General features: G+C 41.0%; 1 protein-coding gene across 3 annotated transcripts; it reads left to right on the top strand.

The window, feature by feature from the left end:
- Nucleotides 1-869: 869 nt before the first annotated feature.
- Nucleotides 870-21,813, top strand: csnk1g1 (casein kinase 1, gamma 1; the record flags this gene model as incomplete). 3 transcript variants are annotated; one of them, XM_079998175.1, is made up of 13 exons in its annotated part: nucleotides 870-1,056; nucleotides 1,322-1,362; nucleotides 2,573-2,642; nucleotides 8,054-8,205; nucleotides 10,792-11,026; nucleotides 11,224-11,309; nucleotides 11,964-12,048; nucleotides 12,237-12,385; nucleotides 12,484-12,591; nucleotides 13,297-13,407; nucleotides 17,601-17,707; nucleotides 20,874-20,897; nucleotides 21,759-21,813. In XM_079998175.1, 13 exons carry the CDS (start codon nucleotides 870-872, stop codon nucleotides 21,811-21,813), a joined length of 1,410 nt encoding a protein of 469 aa, XP_079854301.1. The 3 variants fall into 3 exon arrangements, with proteins under 3 accessions (XP_079854301.1, XP_079854302.1, XP_079854303.1); XM_079998176.1 differs by lacking the exon at nucleotides 20,874-20,897; XM_079998177.1 differs by lacking the exons at nucleotides 13,297-13,407; nucleotides 20,874-20,897.
- Between the last annotated feature and the right edge of the window lie 1,218 nt (nucleotides 21,814-23,031).

The following is a 23,031-nucleotide window of genomic DNA, read 5'->3' as shown; positions in this document are numbered from 1 at the left end:
GATGTCATACCTCCGACAGGATTTCGTACAGCCCTATTATATAACATACTAAGACCGGACGTTAATCTCCAAAGTGTTACTGTAAATTACCCTATAATAAGTTAATAGAGCAAACGTTACCTTCTGCATGCCTGCTCCGTCCTGTATCTGTAACCGTCAGTCGCACCAAATCAGATTGGCCTCCCAAGGCACAAATTTCTTTTTTGTTTTTCGTTCAGGTTCATTTGGTTCTTCGTCAGTTGAATCAATTTGCATATTTGTTTGTGATGTTGACGGGTTAGTTGAACTTTACACCCACGGTTTTAGTTATTAAACAACTTAATTTGCTTCGCCGTTTTCTCTAAAACAGGTGCCTGTGCGCACCGGTGCGCACGAGAGTAAACGCACCAAGACACCAGCATTCTGCTTCCACTGTATCAGCAATATTTAAATATCACTAATACAACAAATGTATTTATAATGGGGTGGGGTTTTGCTGTCCCTATTTTTATTTATTTTAAAAAGTGGTGGCCAGTTGACTCAATGTGGTTGCAAGGTTAACCAGGAAACTGTTACTGTCGAGTTCTGCACTACAGTGATCTGCTCCTCTGAGGAAGTCAGCCTCTCTCCTCTGATACAAATTTGGTCTTTTTTTTTTGCAGGTCTTCCACCATTTTGTCCCTTTGCCAGCTCAATGTGGAGACCAGAGGCGAGCTTCTCTAGTCAGTGTTAGTGGTGTGAGGGTGGAGAAGGGGACAGGCAGTGCCAGCCCTTGTTCCATGACAGTAACTGTACCACCCTTGTGCTGCCAGTGACCAGGGCTGGTGGTGGCGCTGCTGTCATTCTTCATAGTTCTCCCTGGGGGACCAGTGACCTGACCTGCTCGCAGCATGGACCCACAAAGAGACAAGTATGGCGAGCGGCCCGCCAGGAGCACCAAGGTTTCGCAGGGAAGTCGCAGTGGTCACTCGTCACGGCCCTCCGGTTCTTCCAGCTCCTCTGGGGTTCTCATGGTGGGACCCAATTTCCGCGTGGGAAAGAAGATAGGCTGCGGCAACTTTGGTGAACTGAAGCTTGGTGAGCTCGCCCTAAATGCTCTTGTCAGTTTGGAGACAATAATGGGACGTTTGAGTTTGTGATAAATGTTTTGAAATTCATAGAATACATATAGAAAGCCAAGTGGCACAATACAATAAATGTGAATTTTCTCGGTAGGTTTATGCTGTCAGGCTTCTTGGAGAGAATCATTGTTGATAACTTTCCTCAAACAGGCGAGAGAGGGCTTTAATTTGCTGTGATTTCTTAAACATTTCTTAGTTTTTGTTGTGTTGTTGTGTTTCAGGTAAAAATCTCTACACCAATGAATATGTAGCTATTAAACTGGTAAGTTTTCTTCACTTTTCTTCTTTAAAGTATTTTAGTTGTGATTTTTGCACAGAATTAATTACAAATGTTACATATTTATCAATTCGCTGTCTGTTATTCAAGGGTGTCGTTTTGCAATAAACGTTGCCATTATTTTTGACCCGCAAACAACTTCTGCAGAATGCAAGCATTAGACCTTTAACCTCTATTATGTGGTGATAATAAGGTGTTTCTTGCCTCTACATGTGAGATCTAGTACCATAAGACAAATGCAACACCTTGCTCTGCGATATTCCCAGGAGCCAGGTGTATGGAACTGGCACGCTTGGCACTATGTGTGGAACAATGGGTTGCCAAGCTGGCTCCTCTAGCCTTCAAATACATTTGAATGAGTGGTAATGCACGGTTAACTGTTCTTATAAATAACATCAAGAGTGGAAATGAGCACTCACCAAAAAGATCACAATTAAGACTAACATTACATTTTCCAGATGTCTTATCTAATCTAACATTACATTTTCCAGATGTCTTATCAATAGTGCACAGTGTACTAACACTAGTCTATTTGGAGATGTTTTTTCAAGCATAAGAAAATCAGTGCTTTCAGGCATCCAAATGGCTTAATGGGTCATTAAGAATAAGCCACAACTACACAATATTTTTGTATTGTATACGTCCCATACGCAAAACGGAGTCTTTTTAAAATGTTCTTAAAACTACTTCAAGTGTGTAGTTAACATTTCAGTCGATAGATTCTCAAATTTGTCTTTTCTTTCTCTCAAATTGTCTTTGTCTTTAAATGTACAGTCAATAGTAGAATGGAATATTATAACTGAAGTTAAATTGACGCAATGAACAATTCTCATGCATCCCAGACAATTTATCCTAATAAAAATGAACAGCTGTGTCCGAATCTTGGCGCTTAAATGAAGTTTCAGTAAAGTGCTGCTGCCAGTCACGCTCCATCAGTTTCCACAGCAGAGCAAACACAACATGATACACTGTGGCTGTGGAGATTTTGTTCTTTTGGTTCATTACAAAATTGGGGTGACAAAGTAAGACTAGAAAAATTATCTGAGTGTTATAACAACGGACAGCAACAAGTGACAGCTGGTTTGCAAAACTGTGGTTCAGGTTTTAAATGTTATCACAACTACCAACAGTATTTATTCATGTGTTGCACAAAAGATTTGACCATTCTTCTTTTTTTTTTTTATGTACCGTGTAGGAACCGGTGAAATCCAGGGCACCACAGTTGCATTTGGAATACCGCTTCTACAAAACTTTAGGAAGTACAGGTAAGGACACAGAGAAGATTAGCCTGTTCCCCATCCTGTCTTCCACTCCCTGCATTACAATGATCTGCATGTTTTGGGAGACGAGATGAAATGATTGTCACATTTCCACAACAAGAGATTTCTGCGTTCGGTCTTTGACCTTGATGTGGAGCTCAGCGCCTTACCTTGCTGGGAGAGTCTCTGCTTATGTGTGGATATCTCATCAGAAGGTAACCTTGTTGTGTGAATGACAAAATAGGTGCAGAAATGTCAGCTGCAGACTTTTTTCATGCTCTGCTAAAGACTTTTATGCGGGCGATATCTTCAGGTGAGGAAGAATGTTCTGAAGTGTTCCTTTTTTAATAAGGTCAGTCAGCGTTTAGACAGGACAAGTTCTATGTGGTGTAAATTAGGTCTGTCACAATTATAACACAATCACCTGATCACACCTCAATTATTTGAGCGGATCGAAATGATTTTTCAAAGTCCCTCCATAACAATATCTTCTCATCAAGATCTCAAGGTAATTTTGAGCTGATGAGAAGAAGCTGAGAATATTGCATCAAATAAAATGCTAATTTGACCCGTTCAATCAACTGAGTTGAGGAAAAGTAACTGTCCACCTGAGTGTTATGTTCCAATGTTCAATGCTGATGAATGGCTCCTCTTCGTAAGCTGGATGTGTGTTGTTCCACTTTTATCAACTTAGACTATAATACTGATGTCAAATGAACAAATTGCTTCATTTTTTCCCCCTAAGAAGGCAACCCAGGGCTCCAGACCAGCCTTTTCCAATAGTAGCACCGGTGCTCCCGACTGAAAATTTAAGGAGGTCCAGCACAAAATTTAGGAGCACCACTGAAATCGGCATGCAACGCAGAACATTCTTAATTTTTCTATCTTAACTGTACTACTGATAAATGCTTTGGTAACAAATATACAATTTACAGAAATAACAATGTACGGTTTTATTTTACAGGGGAAAAAGTCACAATTTTGAAGTAGTACTGAAAAAAAATTGTGACAGAAAAAATCATAGTTAAATTGTGATTTTTCTCTCCTCTCACTCTCATATTCATACATACATAGACACACTAGCTGTCAAACGATGGTTCCATATTTAAATTTTAAAAAACAAATGATGTTCAAACCTGAAAAATAACATTTAAAAATATACAGTACGTGTTTCAGCAGAAATGTATCCTTTTTTATAAAGATTCTGCATGCATAATTCAATCATTAATATATCAGCAAATAAATGAGCCTTGACTGCACCACTCCGTGAGCACGTTAAAATTTTTATTTATTTTTTAATTAAATTTTTTTTATCGGCCAGCCGAGCAGCTCCAGGCAGGACCGGCTCTTCCTTATGGCAAGATAGGCAGGCGACATCCCTGGGGGGGTTGACCATGGCGCAATTTGCTTACCTGTCTCCCTCTCGGACACCAACAATGATGCACACGGCAGTGATGGGGTGGCCACGATATGCGGAGTGTTTTTATTTTAGATGTAGGTTATTTTATTTTTCACCATGCGTAATAGGGACACTTTCTTTGTGACTCCTACTGATATATGATGACTATTAAAAAATAAAATAAGAAGATGGTCGGCATATTTGAAAGTCGCACTGGTGTGCCTAATTATAAAATTGAATAGCACTGTCTCCAGAAATGGTTGCAAAATGCGACTAAATCGCAGATCATACTCTGGAGTCCTGCAGGTCTTCAGTAAACTACTAGAGCAAATGTTACACTTTTGAAGTACTCTGCCAATTACAAAAAGGAATTATAAACGGTATTACTGTGTATTCAAAAGATGTTTAAAAAATCGGTGGCCTTTGTGACTACAATGGTATCCCGTTTTTGTGAAATGAGGTTTAACACGTTTTTGCCTTTCTGTACAATTTCAGTGAATAATAAATAGTATCATATGAGAGTAGATAGGTTTAGTAATTTAGATGGTTAAAAAAATGTGTTTACTATCACCATCCACTATATGACTAATGCATCTGTTTTTGGCCATGGGGCCCAGCCATCGTTGCGTCATGTTGCTAATATAGTTTGGCCTAAGTTTCATGCTGATACTAAAAGGCACGTTTTTCTGTTACGATGGCCAGTTTGGGAATATGCATCTAATGTTTTGCAAAGACGAGGGTTGGAAAAGGCCAACTGTGCGAAAGCTCATTAAATATTTAGAGTTTGACTGCCTCTTTTAGCACTAACCTGCCTGAGTCCTCTCCTCCAGATGGGATAACGTGACCCCATTTATTCTTTGCCGAGTGCTGCGCTACAGTCTGATAGGCAGCTAGCATGGCTGCCAGACAAAGCATGTCTGTGTGCAATAGTGAGTTATGAATGAACATGGTTTTCAGATATTCAAGCCAGGTGTTGCATCAATTGTCTCTGGATATTTATGATAATAACCTCGTTTAGTATTTAGCTTCTGTTGTTTTCATGCGAATGCCATGTGATGATACTATATTACTGCTAGCAAGAGTCAGCAAATGGCTGAATGGCTCTGCCTTCACATGACTGCAAGGCATTGTTGTGCTGAGACGAAGACTGTTTGAGGATCTTGCATGCTATTGTTAAGAGGGCGAGTGGAAACTGGTGAGTCATGTCATGGCATTGGCAGCCTGGCTTAACCATGAAACACTACACCACCCCTCAAGCCACTGCCAGCTTATAAAGCAGTCAGATATTCCCAGAGGACTTATATCTTACCATATTTTAACTTGGTCATAGGAAGAAAGGTCAGGAGGTCTTCTGTGCTTGTCCCATGTTGTCTAGAAGGTGAATCCCACCAATGAAGTGATTGGATTATGTAAATGTTTTCCCACATTTCCAAAATGTATCCTAAATACATTTCTTACAAGTAGAATTGTAAGTGTTTTGATGTATTTTCTCTATACTTGTTAAATATCGAAATTTTGTTTTTGATTCGTAGTTTTGCCTCAATAAAAATAAAAAAGGGAGCATTGTCCGTTTTTTTGTTTTTCTTTATATATGGTACTAGTATTGGTCATTTTCGAGATTTCTGAAGCACCTGAAATTAATGGTGTAGAATGTGTTAAATAAACAAATGTTTGAATGCTCATGGATATATTTGAGAGAGGTATATTTGCAGTAGTGTTTGTTGGTGACTTGAAAAGCAGTCAATAGTTTGTAGAATTTACTGTTGGCTTTGAGTGATTCTCAGGGCATGGCTGGACATGTTTTTAATTAACTGAATTTTCTTTTAACCTTCATGCGCTGTTGTAGCTTTCTTTTGAAGAGACTGGTGCAAGAGAGAATAGAAACCTAATATTTTGATGCCTCAGAGCCACAGCATGAGCTCAGTGAAAGTTTATTTGTATATCTGCTTCTCCTTGAATATTGGGAAACCCAGCAGCACCCCCATACCAATTAGAGTTGCAGTTTTATTATCAGTTTTAGGGGTGCTCACTCAAAAGGTCAACATTAAAGTCCACTCGATACCACTCAGCATCATGCTGTTTTTTTTAGGATACCAAGCCGGTACTGTTCTGTGAAAGCCTGATGGGGAAGTCTGTCAGTTAAAAAGCAGTGTGAGTAAGGAGAGCAAACGCCATTCATTTGGGTTGGATTTAAATTTCACCACTCATCCAGTTGTTTGCCTTTTGTAGGAAAGCACTGTGACCACTGTTGGCTTATAGCAGTGCACTAGGTAAGGGATTCTGAGCTCCATGCATTGTAGCCAGTTATTTTTGATAGAATAGGGTATATCGACGTTGCTCTCCATTTGAAATGGTTCATTTGGAGATTTACTATCGTAAAGATATTTTCAATCCGTCTCAAAGGAGTACTTCAATGATTTAGGCGCTAATATTATGTTCTATTCACTTTGGACATGTAGCATGACCAGATTCACATTTTATTTATGCAGTCAGTTAATATTCAACAGTAGTCTGTAAGATATCCCAGGTGACTAAGCACTTGGGTTCCTTTTCAGCACTAGGCTGCTTCACATTTACACATTTACGACCACCTGCACCTCCACTGAGGCTGTTATTAGTTTGAGGCCTCAAGGGCACCTTGATGATTGCTTTATAGAGAGGAGCCCATCCAAGGTTTTGAACCTGAAAGCTGGAAATGCATTGTCCTGAAGCCTGCAATGGCTGGCCTGCTTATTTACAGCAAATTTCTGATCTGACACCTTGTCTGCCCTCCCACAAGCACACACAACTTCAAGGCACTCATTCCTATGGTACAATTAGCAACCCACAGAATGGGATAATTGCATCCAGAAATACAGGATGGTGCACAGCACGAGCATATTTACATGCCCAGATGTTGGCTGGCTGTGTTTGTGGCACTTTTCTTGCTGTATGGTTGTGACTTACAGTATTTCCCAGGTGAAATTTGCTCTGCTTCAACGAGTTAGCTCAAGATGGCAACGTAACAGAACATCATTAGTCTTTATATTAGTCTGGTTCTTAAACTGATGTCAAAGTTTCCGATAACATTTGACTCTTTATGTACCTTACCTCAACATAGACTCAGGTGAAGATGGCACAGAACAGATTTTCTTCATAACAGCTGCAGACACGACAAACCAATTGTGGGCGAATATTTGATCTGAGGCAATGGTTAAGTGTGGTTAAGGAACTGGCTGCCATTATAACTAGGTCCCCTACCTTCACATTATATTTTATTCTTCTCATCATTCATAACAATAGACGCCGTTAGATACCTTGGGTATAATTCGGTGATAATAGAGAAACTATTAGGCAGTTTTTATTATGTACAGTTTGAAATGTTGCTATTCATTTTCTTGTGGTCTACTGTGCTGTCATGTTGTTCTGTGTTTTACACTAACTGAACTGAACAGTGTACCAAAATAAAAATTCGGTCAGGTCTCACTGTTTACATTATACAATACAACTGCCATAAGTTAGGAAGGAGGAAGGCTTTTTATTTACTCTATTTAATCCAATGACTTATAATTCTCTTACAAATTCACTGTTGAGCATTAATTGTGTTTATTAATGTTAAAAATCAGAATTACTAATATGACTGCAAAAGCATGCGGAGCAGGAAAACAATCAAGGAAGAAAATGGTTGAAATTTCAAATCACCATGTTTACCCAGCAAGTGTCTCTGATTGCTGGTCAGCTCCCCCTTTACCGTGTCAGGTTGGGGGTGTGTGGTTGTTGTTGACACTGGGCTCCATCTCATGAAAATTATCAGTCGTGGGAAGCAGAAATACTAAACTGCCTCATCCAGTCTCTTAGCGCTCACATGCACAGCTGAGGAATTCTGTTGGCCCGCTGACTGATGTTATCACAGCTAAAAACAATGTGTTACAGTGTACATGAAACCTGTTCTAATAAATATGTGAGCTCTCCTGCTTTGTAGCTTTTTCCTTGAGTTGTCGACTCTTGCATGTCTCATTGATGTATTGTTTGGTTCCAGCTGAAGGCCTTCCCCAGGTCTTTTACTTTGGGCCCTGTGGGAAATACAACGCCATGGTGCTGGAGCTGCTGGGCCCAAGTCTTGAGGACCTTTTTGACCTTTGTGACAGGACCTTTTCTCTGAAGACGGTCTTGATGATAGCAATTCAGCTGGTGAGTTCATTGCCTTTATAAGCCTCAAATCCTTAAAGTTATAGTAACTTTCCTCTCCGTGGAGGTGGAGTACATTCACTACAGGGGTTTTAATTCCCAGCATGCAGATATTTTTCTTTACTTTACATTCATTAATTGAAGTTATTTTTCTCATTATTATGCAAAGTTTTAAAAATGTAAAATATTTGGATATCATACGCATATGGTGATTTTAAATTTAAGTGTTTCAATACATTGATTTACTTGTGGCGGCGCGCCACAATATCAATATTGACCGCTACATATTGATTTAAAAAAATAAAAAAATAAAATCTATTTAAAATGTGTAAAATCGTATTTCATTGTAGAGCTGCATTCAGCGCATTGATTCACTCAGCCCCCCCCCCTTGCTCGCTCTCTCTCACACACACACACACACACACACACACACACACACACACACACACTGACCACGGACCCGTCTGTGAATAGCCCCTCCTCTCAGTGCACACTCTGAATCACAACATGATCATGCGCGGGATGTTTGGGTTGGTCCCGGAACCCGGTACCACTATGACACCGGTTCCTATACTATCGGCATTTACCGGACCGACTCACAATGCGGATTTCGTTGCATCATTTTGGTACCATGCCAGGGCTGCCGATTGAAACATCTGCCCCCCCGGTGCTCCAAAACCGCCACATGCGCCTTCACTAACATTATCGTTAGCGCAGCGCTTAAAATCCTCTGTGACGCACCGCCACTTTCCTGTCCTATGTGACCCGTCTTCTAGCGGCGATACACACCAGACACACAAGCGGATACGCACTGCTGCGCTTCACCTCCGCTCCCATGTTAACGAATGCTGCTGTTCTAACCGGCTGGCCAGCGGACAACTCGTGGACGTGGAGTGGGAAAAATCTGCTTCCGTATGCTCAATCTTATAGAAATACATTGTATATGCACAATATCTACACCATATCACCGCATATTAATGTTTTTCACCTTACTAATAGTCTTACCATTGTTAATTATTTTAATACATATTATATTTTAACATCGGCCCTAATGAAAAAGGAAACAGAGGCAATCACCATTGTGGGATGGATGAAGTTCAATATTTTTGCATATACATTTTGCATATACAAGTCCTACATTTTCCATATAACCAGTAATTCCTGTTTTGATCATGCTTTTTCTTCATCTTATACACACACACAGACACTCACTCACTGTTTTTATAATACTAATATTACTGTATCAATTTGTTGTACAACAGAATCAAAATAGCTGCTAGCTATAATTTAATGTTAATGCATTTATTTGGGACAGTAATCACCACGTTCTTAAGTACGATCAAAGATCAGTACCAATCCAAATGCTCACATCATCCCACCTAGATGATGCACAAACATTTATTTTCAGACCTAACAGAAACTGTTATGGGTGTTGTTGTTAACCTAATAAGATGCCTATATAATCACATAGAAATAACAAAAACAACCATTGTCTATAGATACAGATTTATTCCACACAACACAAAAAAATATATAAAAACCTGAGCTGAAGCTATAAAATTGTTTCACAGCAAATCAAACTATTTACAGATACAAGTCGCCTTAATCCAGGGAATCCGGAGACTGCGGGGTGCTTTTTTTTTTTAAGCTAAAATATAAATATATTATATTGTATAAATAATCTTGAATTCTCATATTTCATTTTCAATAATTACTATAAGATAATAATGATTGCAGAAGAGAAGCCATCTTGAATATGCACGCTTGCGCGTCTGGTGTGTTCAGATCTGCTAAAATCTACGTGCGCAAAAAGTGTCCGTGCGTTTGCATGTCTGGCTCTCGACCAAAAGTTGCACTCCGTACACACCAAGCGGTGGCACTCCTCAATGTCACGTTATGGTCGCTTGACCAATCAGATAAAAGAGGCGGGTCGTAAAGGTTTTCACTACCGATGACGTCCAGTTCATACAAACTGTTAGTTATTTGTTAACATGTCACATTTGAAAAGTATATGAAAATTAATTACGGACAAATGGGTTTAGTCCATAATATCTCTAAAATACCCCTGATCTTTTTTTAATTAAAATTATTATTATTATTTATTTTTTTTTTGCACAAATAAGAATACTAAAAAAATACCCCCCTGTTCTATTCACCTGCCATTCCAAACATGCATTAAAGCCCTCAAAAATAATCTTTCGTTGATCAAAAACGCAAGTATGTTTTGGGTCCTCTGTGTGTCCTCTGAGAGCAAGTAGAGGGGTAAAGGGGATATGACGCCATTGACAGGTGACCTAATGAAACAGACCGTTACTTATATTAAAATGACGGATTTCTCTGGGTTTGAAAATTGTTGGAAACATTTGGGAGAATGTAAGTGCACAACTCAACAAAATATATAACATGGGTCTAGTTGTTTTTCGAAATGAATGTGGAGAAGTTACATATTGTACAAATTGGTTCTTTTAAAGAAATCAATCACAGGATTATGCAGAAGTATACACATTGTAATTAGGTTTACATTTTGATTCATAGATTTGAAGAATAAGGAGATGTTTGATGTTTTGTTTCCACTTTTCTCCGTATCAGATTTCCAGAATGGAGTATGTGCACTCTAAAAACCTCATCTACAGAGATGTAAAACCTGAAAACTTTCTCATCGGACGGCAAGGGAACAAAAAGGAACACATTATTCACATTATTGACTTTGGCCTGGCCAAAGAATACATCGACCCCGAAACTAAGAAACACATTCCATACCGTGAGCACAAGAGCTTGACTGGCACTGCTCGGTACATGTCCATCAACACACATCTGGGTAAAGGTAAGAGTGATCGACTGACTGTTTTTGCATATTTTTATTTGCATAAATTCCTATTTGTTAATGATATGCCCCCTAATAATGCCATTTTGTTTGGATAATCATGTTTTTAAGGAAACCTTAATCTTGTGCATGTCTGAAATCGATCTTGTGAATGTTGAATTCTATAGCTACTGCATTAACTGACCACTTTGTTATAGAGCAAAGCCGAAGAGACGACCTTGAGGCGTTAGGTCACATGTTCATGTATTTCCTTCGTGGAAGTCTACCATGGCAAGGACTAAAGGTACGGTAAATATGTCAGTCATTATCAATTTACACTCGCCAAATGAGGATAGTGAGCCTGCTAAGTGACGTTTTTTCTTTTACACTTCGACTTTTTGCGGATATCCAGTTCCAGTGAGAACTGTCGATTCTAATATGCATAAGAGAAAGGCGTTTGGTGCCTCAATTTCCACCGTCCTGGGTGTCTTTTCCCATTAGTTGCCATAGTAATCATTTGCAAATTTTTATATCGGCGAGACTTTGTTATAATCTTAATTGCTTTAATGTTTAATCTGAAGTTCAATGGAGTACTTTCTGTTCGACAGACATAATTGCTTTGTCAAAGTTTAAAATGTAGTTTCTGGTAAATGAGGTGGTACCTTGGTTGTTACACTTAATTCTTTCTAGAGAACAAAAATAGGTCATTTGACGTTTCCTGTAAACATCCCTCAAGCTGTGGCCTAGTTACATTACCACATTACCAACTATGCAGTTTATTTTTATTTTTATTTCCTTTTTCTGGCTGCAAACGACTTTTTCTACTCTTAGGGTACATAAACTACAGAATATTGGTGATGAAATGCTTGATGGCTACAGGTCAATTATTCAAATAGTATATATGAATGAAGGAATGACTTTAAAGTGATCTGACATCTGTATTTTGCTTTGCTTGCAGGCTGACACATTAAAAGAAAGATACCAGAAAATTGGAGACACAAAAAGAAACACTCCTATTGAGGTCCTTTGCGAGAACTTCCCAGGTATGATGCCCGCTGGAGCTGTGAGATGGTGAAATGCATTTAGGCCTCGTTTATTGGGATTGCAGCAAGTCTGCAAGGAAATTAATCTCCTTCCAATCTTCCGAGCTAAGGCTGCATATTCCTTCGCCCTTAAATGTGGAATTTTAAATCCGTGCAAATGAACCCAAATATTTTTTTCGTCGTTGCAGAGGAGATGGCGACCTACCTGCGCTACGTGAGAAGGTTGGACTTCTTTGAAAAGCCTGACTATGAATATCTGAGGACCCTGTTCACTGAGCTGTTTGAGCGGAAAGGATATACTTTTGATTACACCTATGACTGGGTTGGCAGACAGATAGTAAGTCACTCTTATCACTTTGTGGCTGAGCCAGCTCTTTGTGCTGCCACCCAAATGAATGCTCGGTAAAGAATTGATGGATGTATTTTCCTTTGTAGCCTACTCCTGTAGGCTCTGTCCATATAGACTCTGGAGCATCTGCCATCACAAGAGAGAGCCATCCTCACAGAGACCGGCCGTCACAACACCAACCCATGAGAAATCAGGTGTGCCTCTCTTTCCCCACTTCAAAAAGATTGGCATTCATTGGAACTGAACCAGTGCATTGTGTATTGGAAAGAATAAGATATATTTATCATTATTAAGGTCAAGGTGTTGAGGTTTCGATATTCAAAATGACAAGCTCAGTGTCTTGCAAAATAGCTGAACAAACTCATCAATAGATTCCCTCATTATCTTGTGTCAGTACGCATACATTTTCTTGTGAACTGGGGAGTCTGCCAAAATTCGCTTCTTTAGAAGTTATACACAATGGCATTAATGGTCAAAATGGTCTGTGTACTTTCCCAAAAGTCCTTCATAATATATTGAGTAGTTCAAGGTTGATCTTAGATAACAAGTTGGCACATTCTCCTGCCTTCACCATTTTAGCTCACAAGGATCACATGTGTCCAGGCCATCAAATCAATGTAATTACTTGATTGACACCAAAATCTGAGATGTGTGCGAGAACCTCTCTGGTTTAGGCCCGCCAGTCGTTGGCTCCAACTTTCTTCCTCGAGCCTTGCTTTGATTTTGATTTACTCTTTCATTTATTTTTTTGTTCCTTTTCACTTCTCATGCTGCTTTGCATGAAAATTGGCCTTGCACGCACTTCAACTCATCTCACCAAACACACCTGTTCCATCACCCCCCTCCCGCTTCACCCGACCTTGGCTTCCACCACCAATACTCCACCCATCCACGAGCAGACCGCAGCCTCTGACCGACGAGGAGCATGGGAGGTGCAGCCCAGTCGGCAGGCAAACTCCTCCTACCTCACCTCCCACCTGGCAGCGGACAGGCACGGGGGCTCAGTGCAGGTACTCACCACTCGACTGCAGAAGTCCAAGCATTCTGCTCCCTTCCCCCTATGGCTTCTCGATACAGCCACATCTGTCTCATCCAACCTCTGTCCGCAGTGTACAATCAAGTGTTTCACTGTTGAGAAATGTTTTCTTCGCTCTGGTATTTTATATTTTACAGCATCGATTTGATTGTTAAATTATTTTTGATTTACTACTATTCATTGTCAAATTTCAACCAGGTGTTGACGATGGTTGCCTTTGGAGACATTTGAGTGTTAATTGTATCGCTTTTATTTAGGCAAGTCCTGAACAGTTCAACAAGCAATGAACTGATGAGTTTTAATCACCATAGTCTGTCAGACTTATACCAAAAGAACTAAGCTCTAGCATTTAAAAACTAGTGTATCACGCATGATGATAGTCAAGTAAATAGTTGTATTAACAAGTATTCAATATCAACACTTGATGCACACTTGTGGATTTTGCTTTGAGACAGATTGGCATCCATATGTCTTCTTTCCAGTAGCTTCCCCTGCAGAAACACCCACACACTCTCCACGGTTACACCGCCAAACGCATGTGATACAGTGTGCTCACTGCAGATGAAGAAAATGTGATTCACTTATATATAGTTGCACTGTTTTGGCATCATATATCAGGTCCCATTTTTCATTACCTTTGGGAATCCCTTGTGTTTTGAATATTGCAAGCACATATTGCAAGATGGGCTTATATTTAACTTTATTTTTTATTTATTCATTCCTTTTTTTCCAAAATGCATGTTTCTTTAAGGTTTAGAAGATGGTGAACGACCATGCATGGCAGGGATTCTTTGCTTATTTACGGTATATGTTGGACTATTAAAATGTGTTTTGGGATAATGAACAATATATTCAAACAGAAGAGCTGGAGTTGTTCATCAAATATAAAAACACTTTTATCCAGAGTAAGAATGTCAACTCTCATATCTCTTGTACCCCCTGCATCTAGTTTTCCCTATCCAAACTACTTTCAGACTCTAAACTAATCTTTTTATTATAAATGGTACAGGTATATTTCCCATTAGTTATTTTGATTAAAGTTCCCGTGGTTTGCCCCCAGCATAATAGCGTCACAGTAAGTTAAACAGTAACCAGAACCTTCGGCCAATCCCAGGGAAGGTGAGGAAACCTGGAGAGAACAGCTATCCTGGAGCCAGACCCAACAATTTCAATGTCTGCCGCCTTGTAACTTCTCCAGCTCAGTGGTGGTGCTTGGCTGCTTTAACACCACCTCTGATTGGGGTGGACTTCCCCGTACTTATTGGCAAGCAGGATCCCTGTTCCTCAGCTGACTCCTCCACATTAAGAATGCCTGTGCTTGGGAGGGTAATGTTGGAGTCAAGAACGCCTAAGACAGTTGTTTCCCCTACAGTGTGGAGCCTTGACTGAGAGATGGTGGGGACCGCAGCCAACAACGTGGAACCGTTTTTCCCCTGCAAGCTTTGAAACCCTGCGAGTGGCAAATAAATTTCCTATCAATTCTCGCTGTGCTCTGAGGGCTTATTTGGGTTCAGTTATTCTAGCCATTCGGTGGTTGCAAACTTCCAATGAGAAGGTCCAGCTCCACTTGCATATCCCTCTTATCGGTTATGCACTAGCCAAGCATCTTATTAAAATCTACTTGCATCTCCACTGAATTGTCAGCTCTCCTGCAACACCTTCACTGTGTTCTGAGTGACATGCTGTGTGCATATAGAAACACGCCAAAATGACATTCACAACTCTGTTCAAAATGCTGGGGGGGTGTGGTCATGAGCTCACGGGAGCAGCTTCCCTCTATAAATGGGCTTGTGACTTATCTGCTCTGTCTGCCAAACCTAGTTGCCTAGCTGAATGGCACTTTGAGATGGATTGTCTTCAAGCCAAAGAAAATTAATTACTTGGGATACAATGATTGGAATCACGGTGCAAGTTAGAGAGTGACCCATATGTTCTTTAGTATGTGAGAGCACCTCAAAGGATTTTCCTCCTTTTTTTTGTGGCCTTTGCCTTTGAGTCGTAGGAAGACCAGATCACAGTCTGTTGGCCCAAGTTGTCTGTTTTATAGAGATAATCCGTTATCTCTTAATTGGTTATATGAACCTTTACCCTCAGTCTATCTGCACAAAATGCTGAAGAAACATTGGGAGAACAACAGGCTGTCAACGCATATACAGTAGGGCAGAGAGCTAAAGCCACCCCATCGGTGATGATTAATCAGGCTTATGACTGGAGGTGCATACATTCAAACGAGCACAAATGGGGAAGCCAATAGAGCTTTAAAGGACTCTTATGATCTTCCAACTTATAATGCAAAAATGAAGAACTGATAAGTATTTGAGGTAAATAACAAAGGCTTTAGTAAACCTAAACTCAGTTAAATTTGGAAAACTATTTTACCAAGAGATTACTATTTATAAACGAATCACTACTCCAAGAGGGGGAGAATCACCACGGGTGAGACAAATAAACATAGAACCAAACAACATGTACATGGAAAAACAAAAACATTAGATGACAATATGTATCGAAAAAACATAGTTACGTCCGGGAAATCTGGAACAGCAGTTGGTCACGTGGCTTCTTCCTGTCATAGATATGACTGTAAATAAGGTAGGAAAGGAGAGTAATGTAACCAGTTGGTGTGTGTCTGTCCTTGTGTGTGGGAGTGTCCTTGTGTGTGTCCCTGTGTGTCCCTGTGTGTCTGTATGCGTGTCTGTGTCCATGTCCACCGGTGAGTGTAAGGGACTTGTCCCAATTGGTTCTGGAGTATAAGGTCGGTATTATATCATAGCGCCTCCAAGCAGCGGGAAAGGCCCTAAAGCCCCCCCTGAGACCCACAGCCGTACAGCCCCCCCAGCCCCGAGCACCCATCCACGTAGCCGAATGTGCTCAGCACAGGGAACCTGGATGTCAGCCCGCTGACGGCTGCAGGCCGCCAGATATGAGGGGCCCTCAACCACCTGCTGCAGAGAAGCAATGCAGCGGGAGCAAAGGCCGACGGCCGCACCCCAACCCACACTAACGACAGCAAGCAGCCTCCTAGGGGCCGTGAGGGGGCCCACCCGGCCAACCACACCCCCACACCAACCCATCAGCGTCCCGTCACCCCGCAAAACCCCAGTGCTGAATGTGTGCTGTTGGCAATTCAAGTGAGGGGTGAGAGTCCTCCAAACAGGTCGAATCCGAATCACTTGCACCCCTCCTGCCCCGCAGACCCTGGTCTGGTGGAGTGTTGTTCAGAGTAAGATTTGTCTGCGAATGTATATAGGCGAAGCACAACCAGATCAACAGGGTGCAGCAGGCCGGGCAGCGGCCACGCGGATACCCGCACCTGAACGTGCCCCAGCACGCCCGCATCCCGTACACGGAGGCACCCAACCCACAGCAACTAGCCATGGGCACAGAGCGGCCTGCCATGCCATGCAGCTCCGCGCCCCCATCAGGCCCCCGACCAGTCCCCGGCCGAGATATATTTATCTCTGATGTAAATCGTTTTTAATTAGTTCTGTTAACTGACACACCCCTCATCCCCAAAGGGACTGCAATAGTAACAGTCAATGCCATGGCTGAACTTGTTTTTTTAAATGAAATTGTCTTGTAAAATCAATCATTCAATCAGCCAAGGTTTAAATTACCAACAAAAATACCTTGGCTGCCAAAACTGCTTAGACATACCAAGCAGCATCATCACACCAATCTAATTGGAGCTGTTGGGGAAAATAAATGTGTGAGTGGCCAGGCTGTGAGACATCTATAATGAGGGTGGTGTGATAGCTTTTTGTTGTGATGGTAACCAACTTTTAAAGTTTTGGCATATTGTTTATCTATGATGAGGAACAACTGCTGACTGTTGCAGGAGAAATTGTCATTGAGTGAACAATTTGCGTTTAATTTATGGGAAATTACATCCTTTTATCAACTATTCAAGTAATTTGAGGAACCTTCTCTATAGCTGAATATATGAACCGAATCAGGAAGTTTGATCAAGAAGTTTATTTTTAAATCTTAATTCCCAGATCTTTCCTACAATTTCCCCTGCAGGAGTAAGCCTATGCATTTCAGCTGGGCTTGGGTTTTTTTGTGTTTTTTCTGCCGATGTACTGTTTTGCATTCTTTTTGTTTGTTTGTTTTTAATTGTTTGAAAAAGCAAGTGGATTCATCTGAATGTTTGTCTTTGCCTTGTAGGTGGTTAGCTCAACCAATGGGGAGCTGAATGCAGATGACCCCCTGGCAGCCCATTCCAATGCACCAATCACAGCTCAGGCAGAGGTGGAGGTTGTGGACGAGGCCAAGTATGTGAAGTCTTCTCCTGCTACTTATTGTTATGCGTCTCACCTGTTCTTGCCCTTTCGATCTACTGTTCCATGACTGTGGTTTTTGTTTCTCACCCTTACCGCTTTTGATGTTTTAGATCAACTAAAAATCCTACTATTGATAAAAAATAACCAGTATCTTCAGTTCGTCATTTCGGGATTTTAACATTCCGTTCATAAAGTAATTCCATCGCAGTTATAGATGAACGTCACTAACGCCCACGCATATTGTAGTTTGGCATTCTCAACTAAATTTTTACCAATATTATAATGACACATAGCAAAGAACCTGAATATCTACCTCAAATACATATTTCATCAAATAAGCAGTGCTTGTTTGACTCATAGAACTTGAACTCAAACTGGAGAGGGAACAATTTTGCTTTGTGCTTTTCATATGGAATTTCACCCATATACATTTTATCTAATGTAATATTATCAATATATCATAATATATTCTTATTAATTCAGTATCCTGTATCACGTATATCACTATTTAAAGATATCGTAATATTTGTCATAACACGCTACCACTCGAAGACAAATGCAAACCAGACAAGATTTGACCTTGGCGGTTTTATCTTTCAGCAAACCTCTAAGTTTATGTAGCTAACATAAGGAACCTTACAAAGTCTTAGTCTATATTATTGTACCATCGTCGGTTAAAGCCAACATTCCGGTGAAACAAATGACCATGTGACCAGCCAAGTGCAATTTCCGTGGGATCTTATTAAGGCTGCTGTCATGTGAAGTGAAAGCTGATTAAGACTGCTAGATACCTACCCAGTCTTTTTATTTACATTTAAACACTGTCTTGGATTTCTTTTGGGGTTCGTAATGTGCGCGTGTTTAAATTTACAATTGCAAAATGTCACTGAACCACATCGATCAATTCCTGTGAGACTTCGCACACATGACAGGTCAACAGCTGTCGGAAGGGAAGAATCTTCCCTAAAAAAATTGTTGGTTTGTTCTGAGTTTGACTCAACCAGGAAACCCGACAATCAGCATGGTTCACATGTCCTGGAAAACATCCAAAAATGTAATTTTCTAGTCGTGGTAAAGTCATGCCAAAAGTGCCCAAAATATTATTATGATGCCATCAGGTTTAAACTGATACAGGCAGGTTTGGCTGATTAGACTTCTTCTCAGCTTGAAGTTGGACAACTGCAACATACTGAGGTCAGTCATTTAGAAATCAGCAAGGGATGGGACGCTGTAAGAGGTCTAATCAGCAGAAATAAGTGAAAAGGAGTGGACAGGGTCTTTAATATGGATACATGTGAATACATGACTTCTTGAAGAGAGTGGGAACCCTGCACCAAGGCTGTTGCCACACCCAAGTTAAATGCTTCAAACCTACGATTACCACAAACTGATTATTGCCGGTAGTGTTAACGATATCTCTGAGATCCATTCACTTAAAGCTGTGTCCATTTTGTAAGTCTTTGTGCCGTGTCCTCCATGAACGCATTCCTTTTTGATATGTTGATTGCTGTGTTTCATGTCACTTTGATACCTTGTCAAGCAAGTTGAGGTCCTTGTGTGGTGCTAAATGAAAGTATGTAAATCACAACCCTGACACCATTTTGCATACACAGGGGATATTTGGTTTCCACGGTAATATAGCAAGATGTGATCTTGTTCTTTCATGTAATCCATTTTCAAAGGTTGAGGTTTTGCTTGTGACTGAAATTCTTTTTTTTTTTATTATTTTTGTAATTTTTTATACTTTCGGCCTCTCTTTGGCATCGGGAACCTGAAAACACACAAACAATACAATTATTTAGTGACACAGCTAATAACACAATTCTCTTGTTCTCTCTCTCTTGAAATAAAAAACATATCTGGAAAACAACACAAATTACAGTTATATGAGTTCCATTGACTACAGCATTATTTCAGAGTTTTCCCAAGTTCCGTGAAAGCACCATTATTTCCTGTTTTGCAGAGCTGATTATTTATAGTTTTCCGGGTCCTAATTTTCAGATGCATTCCGAGTACATGGAACGCATCATGGACTCGCACAGTTTAGCACTTAGGACTTCCTCGAATCCCACAAAGTTAGGAGGGACACAACCAAGGCATCTAACACTGGGTTAGATGCGAACAGAATGCCTTTATTTACAAAAAGAGATTATATCAATCGAACAGCCCCGCCAACATCAAGCAGGTAAGACAATAAACATACACACACAGTTTGTAACCACTGCAGAGCGACGGAATCCACACCACGCAGCTCGCATGATGAGAATGGATGTTCATAGCCACAACCCGCAAAAATTGGATGATGATGATGTCATCGTTGTTGGCGTCTTACTCAAAGAACCATCTCTCTCCACCACTGGACCGGACGTTTTAGAACCTTGGCGTGTCGGCAAGGCATGAATGTTTGGCTACTTCTGTCCAAATTTCTGTGTTTTTTTTTTTTTTTGTTTTGTTTTCCACTAATTCCTTCTCTGAATGTGGTTTGATATGGATGAAACTTGAACCGCGAGATGTCTGTAACATCCCGTTCCAAAACCATGAAAATAGAAAATAGACCCGGATCTATTCATCTGTCTTTCTGGTCAAGCATTAAAGCCCTCGAAACATTGTTTTTATTTTAATATAAGTGTTTTCTTTTATTTTACTCAATCTCCTTATTGAACGAAACAAAAAGCACGATACGTAACGGGGACTCTCTCAGCACCATCCCCTACTCCCCTCCAACTTGCCACAAGTTTTGTGAGGGAAACCTTGTCCTGTGGGACGCTTGCTTTTCAGTCACACAAGCAAGACCTCTCTGTGCAGGTTTCCATTTCTTAAAAGGCATGCAATCCACCTGTTACTTTAAATGATTAAGTGCAGTGGCTAATCCATCAATTCTATTTTACTTGGTGATATCATACTTTAATCTCCATGAGCAAATGAGCCGAACGATATGCACTTGTTCCTTTTCTCCTTAGTGTGTGTGTGTGTGTGTGTGTGTGTGTGTGTGTGTGTGTGTGTGTGTGTGTGTGTGTGTGTGTGTGTGTGTGTGTGTGTGTGTGTGTGTGTGTGTGTGTGTGTGTGTGTGTGTGTGTGTGGAGGCCATTCCCACCATCTTGGTCCTACTGTATTAATCTATCTTTTCTCTTTACGCTCTTTCCTCCCTCTTCTGTAGCTGCGTGAAAATGCTCAACCTGTGGTGAGTCCCTCTCTGCTAGTCCACATCAGGCTCATGGGACAGGGGAGTGGACCAGCCTAAACTGGGCCCAGTCGAGTAGTTACTGCCAGGCTCACTGGTACAACAGTGCCATGTGTCTTCATATTATAAGTGCGCTAGAGCAGAGGCCCCATGTTTCCAACCACAACCTAACCTCAGTAACTTGAGTGTGTTGTGGCCAAAACAAAACTCATGGAACCCTCGGTGCAAGTGGAGGTCCTAGTTTTAATTTGAGCAGGTGTCTCCGATGCGAAAGCAGATGTAAAATGTCTCTTTCATAGAGGTTCATCTGTGAGTCCCGCTAGTCATTCCAGGCCCAATTGGAATTATAAACCCCAACATTTATGAATCATCTCCACACACACTGATTTCACACCAGCTGACATAACTGTACGCCTGTCGTGTTGGCTTGTCGTTCATTCTCCTCTCTGAATCTCCTCTTTAAATCCGAGATTTAAATGGTTTAAACCTCGGATCGAGTCTGTCCTGTGTCTTGGTCTACAGACGTTCTCCTGTCGCTGTGCGTTGTCAGTGTCCATTCTCTGTCCTGTGCTCCACATCTGCACCACGCTAGGGCTCTCTGCTGTTTCTCTTGTAGATAAAGGCTCTAAAATGGCAGGACATGAACGCAGAAGGCAAAGTCATAGTATTGCTGCTGTTTTCCCTAGTCACACCTGTGGCAACTGAATATTTACTTCTGGTTTTCTATTGATATTTCTAAATTCATGGATGAACATGCGATGCCTAAAATATTCCAGCCCATTGGTGTCTTTTGGATTAGGCTCATCTCCTATCTCGCTGCTTTGCACGTGCTGACGCCGGTCTGTGTTTTTCTCTTTGCAGGTGCTGCTGCTTCTTCAAGCGAAAACGAAAGAAGAACACGTCGCGACACAAATGAGTTGCCGGACTGAGACGCTCCCAGTGTCGGGCTCAGCTGCTTGGATCACAAACCTATAAAGTCCATTTCAGTGGAAAAGGGACGTTCCTGAAACATGTTATTTGAAATTTCCCAGGAGGAACCAATCAAAACGGCTGAGATGTACCACCAGATACTTTTGAGTGTCTTTTTGATTGGAGACCCTTTTTTTTTTTTCCCCTCCCTGATGCGGGATACATGGGAATGTTAAGCAGAGCATCTGGCCAGATTCAAATTGTTCATTTTGGGATTTTCCAGGGCAGAATAGGACTTCTGTCTGTGATGCACTTGCCCGGCATTTATTTGTTTTTTCGTTGTTGTCGTCGTCTTGGATACCATGTCGTCTCCAATTTCTCGCTTGTGGTATTTCAATGGAATAGAGGGAATCTTCACTCTTTCACCCCGACCGTGTGCAAACCATAATTTGCGTCGCCCTTTTTTGCACTCAAAAAAAAAAAAAAACACATTTTCAATTTCCCTCTGTTAAGCCTCGATGGTCTGTGTTTTTATTTTCCCGTTTATTTGGCACAAAGTTCTTTTGTCAATCCCGACGTGGGACTGAATGTAAACCTAAACAGATGGAAGCGCTAACATCCACTCAGCAGGCACCACAGAGCGTCCCTCTGCCTGTAGGTTCGTGCACTTTGACCTCCACTGAGGTGAAGCCTGCGTGTGAAAGGAAACCGAAGGCAAGAAGATGGAACCCTCCTGCACTGTGGAATCCGTTCTCCAGCGGATCGCTGTGTTTGTTTGGCTTGGTTAAGCACTCTCCAAACCACGCTGGAGTCAAAACACACGGCATTTTTTTTAGCAGTTTTTTGTTTTGTTTTGTTTTTTTCAGTCTCGAGCAGATTAGTTCCCGTCTGCTTTGTGATGAGTGACAACAGTACACTTGTAGGTTGGCCGGAGAAAAAGTAATTGTATTTATGCTATTTATGTCTTGGTTGCCACCCTCTTTCTTACTGGTTCTTAAACATACACGTTGAATGTATGGACGGAAAAGTAAATGACTTTGGGGCATTTATGAAATCTGTCAAGTGCATGGGAATACAACCACATTGAGCAGTTGCAAAGTGATACCAATGTCAACGACCTAAAAACAAACCAACCAACACAAGTCAGACCAAAACCAGGCGGACTTGGGGGTGGGGGGGGGCGGGCACAGGATGCTTGACAAAAGGTTAGTAATCTTCTAATGGA

Source organism: Zeus faber, assembly GCF_960531495.2.
Source record: "Zeus faber genome assembly, chromosome: 3".
Taxonomy (NCBI): Eukaryota; Metazoa; Chordata; class Actinopteri; order Zeiformes; family Zeidae; genus Zeus; species Zeus faber.
Note: the sequence above shows the minus strand (reverse complement) of the source record. Positions and strands in the feature narration are given on the sequence as shown.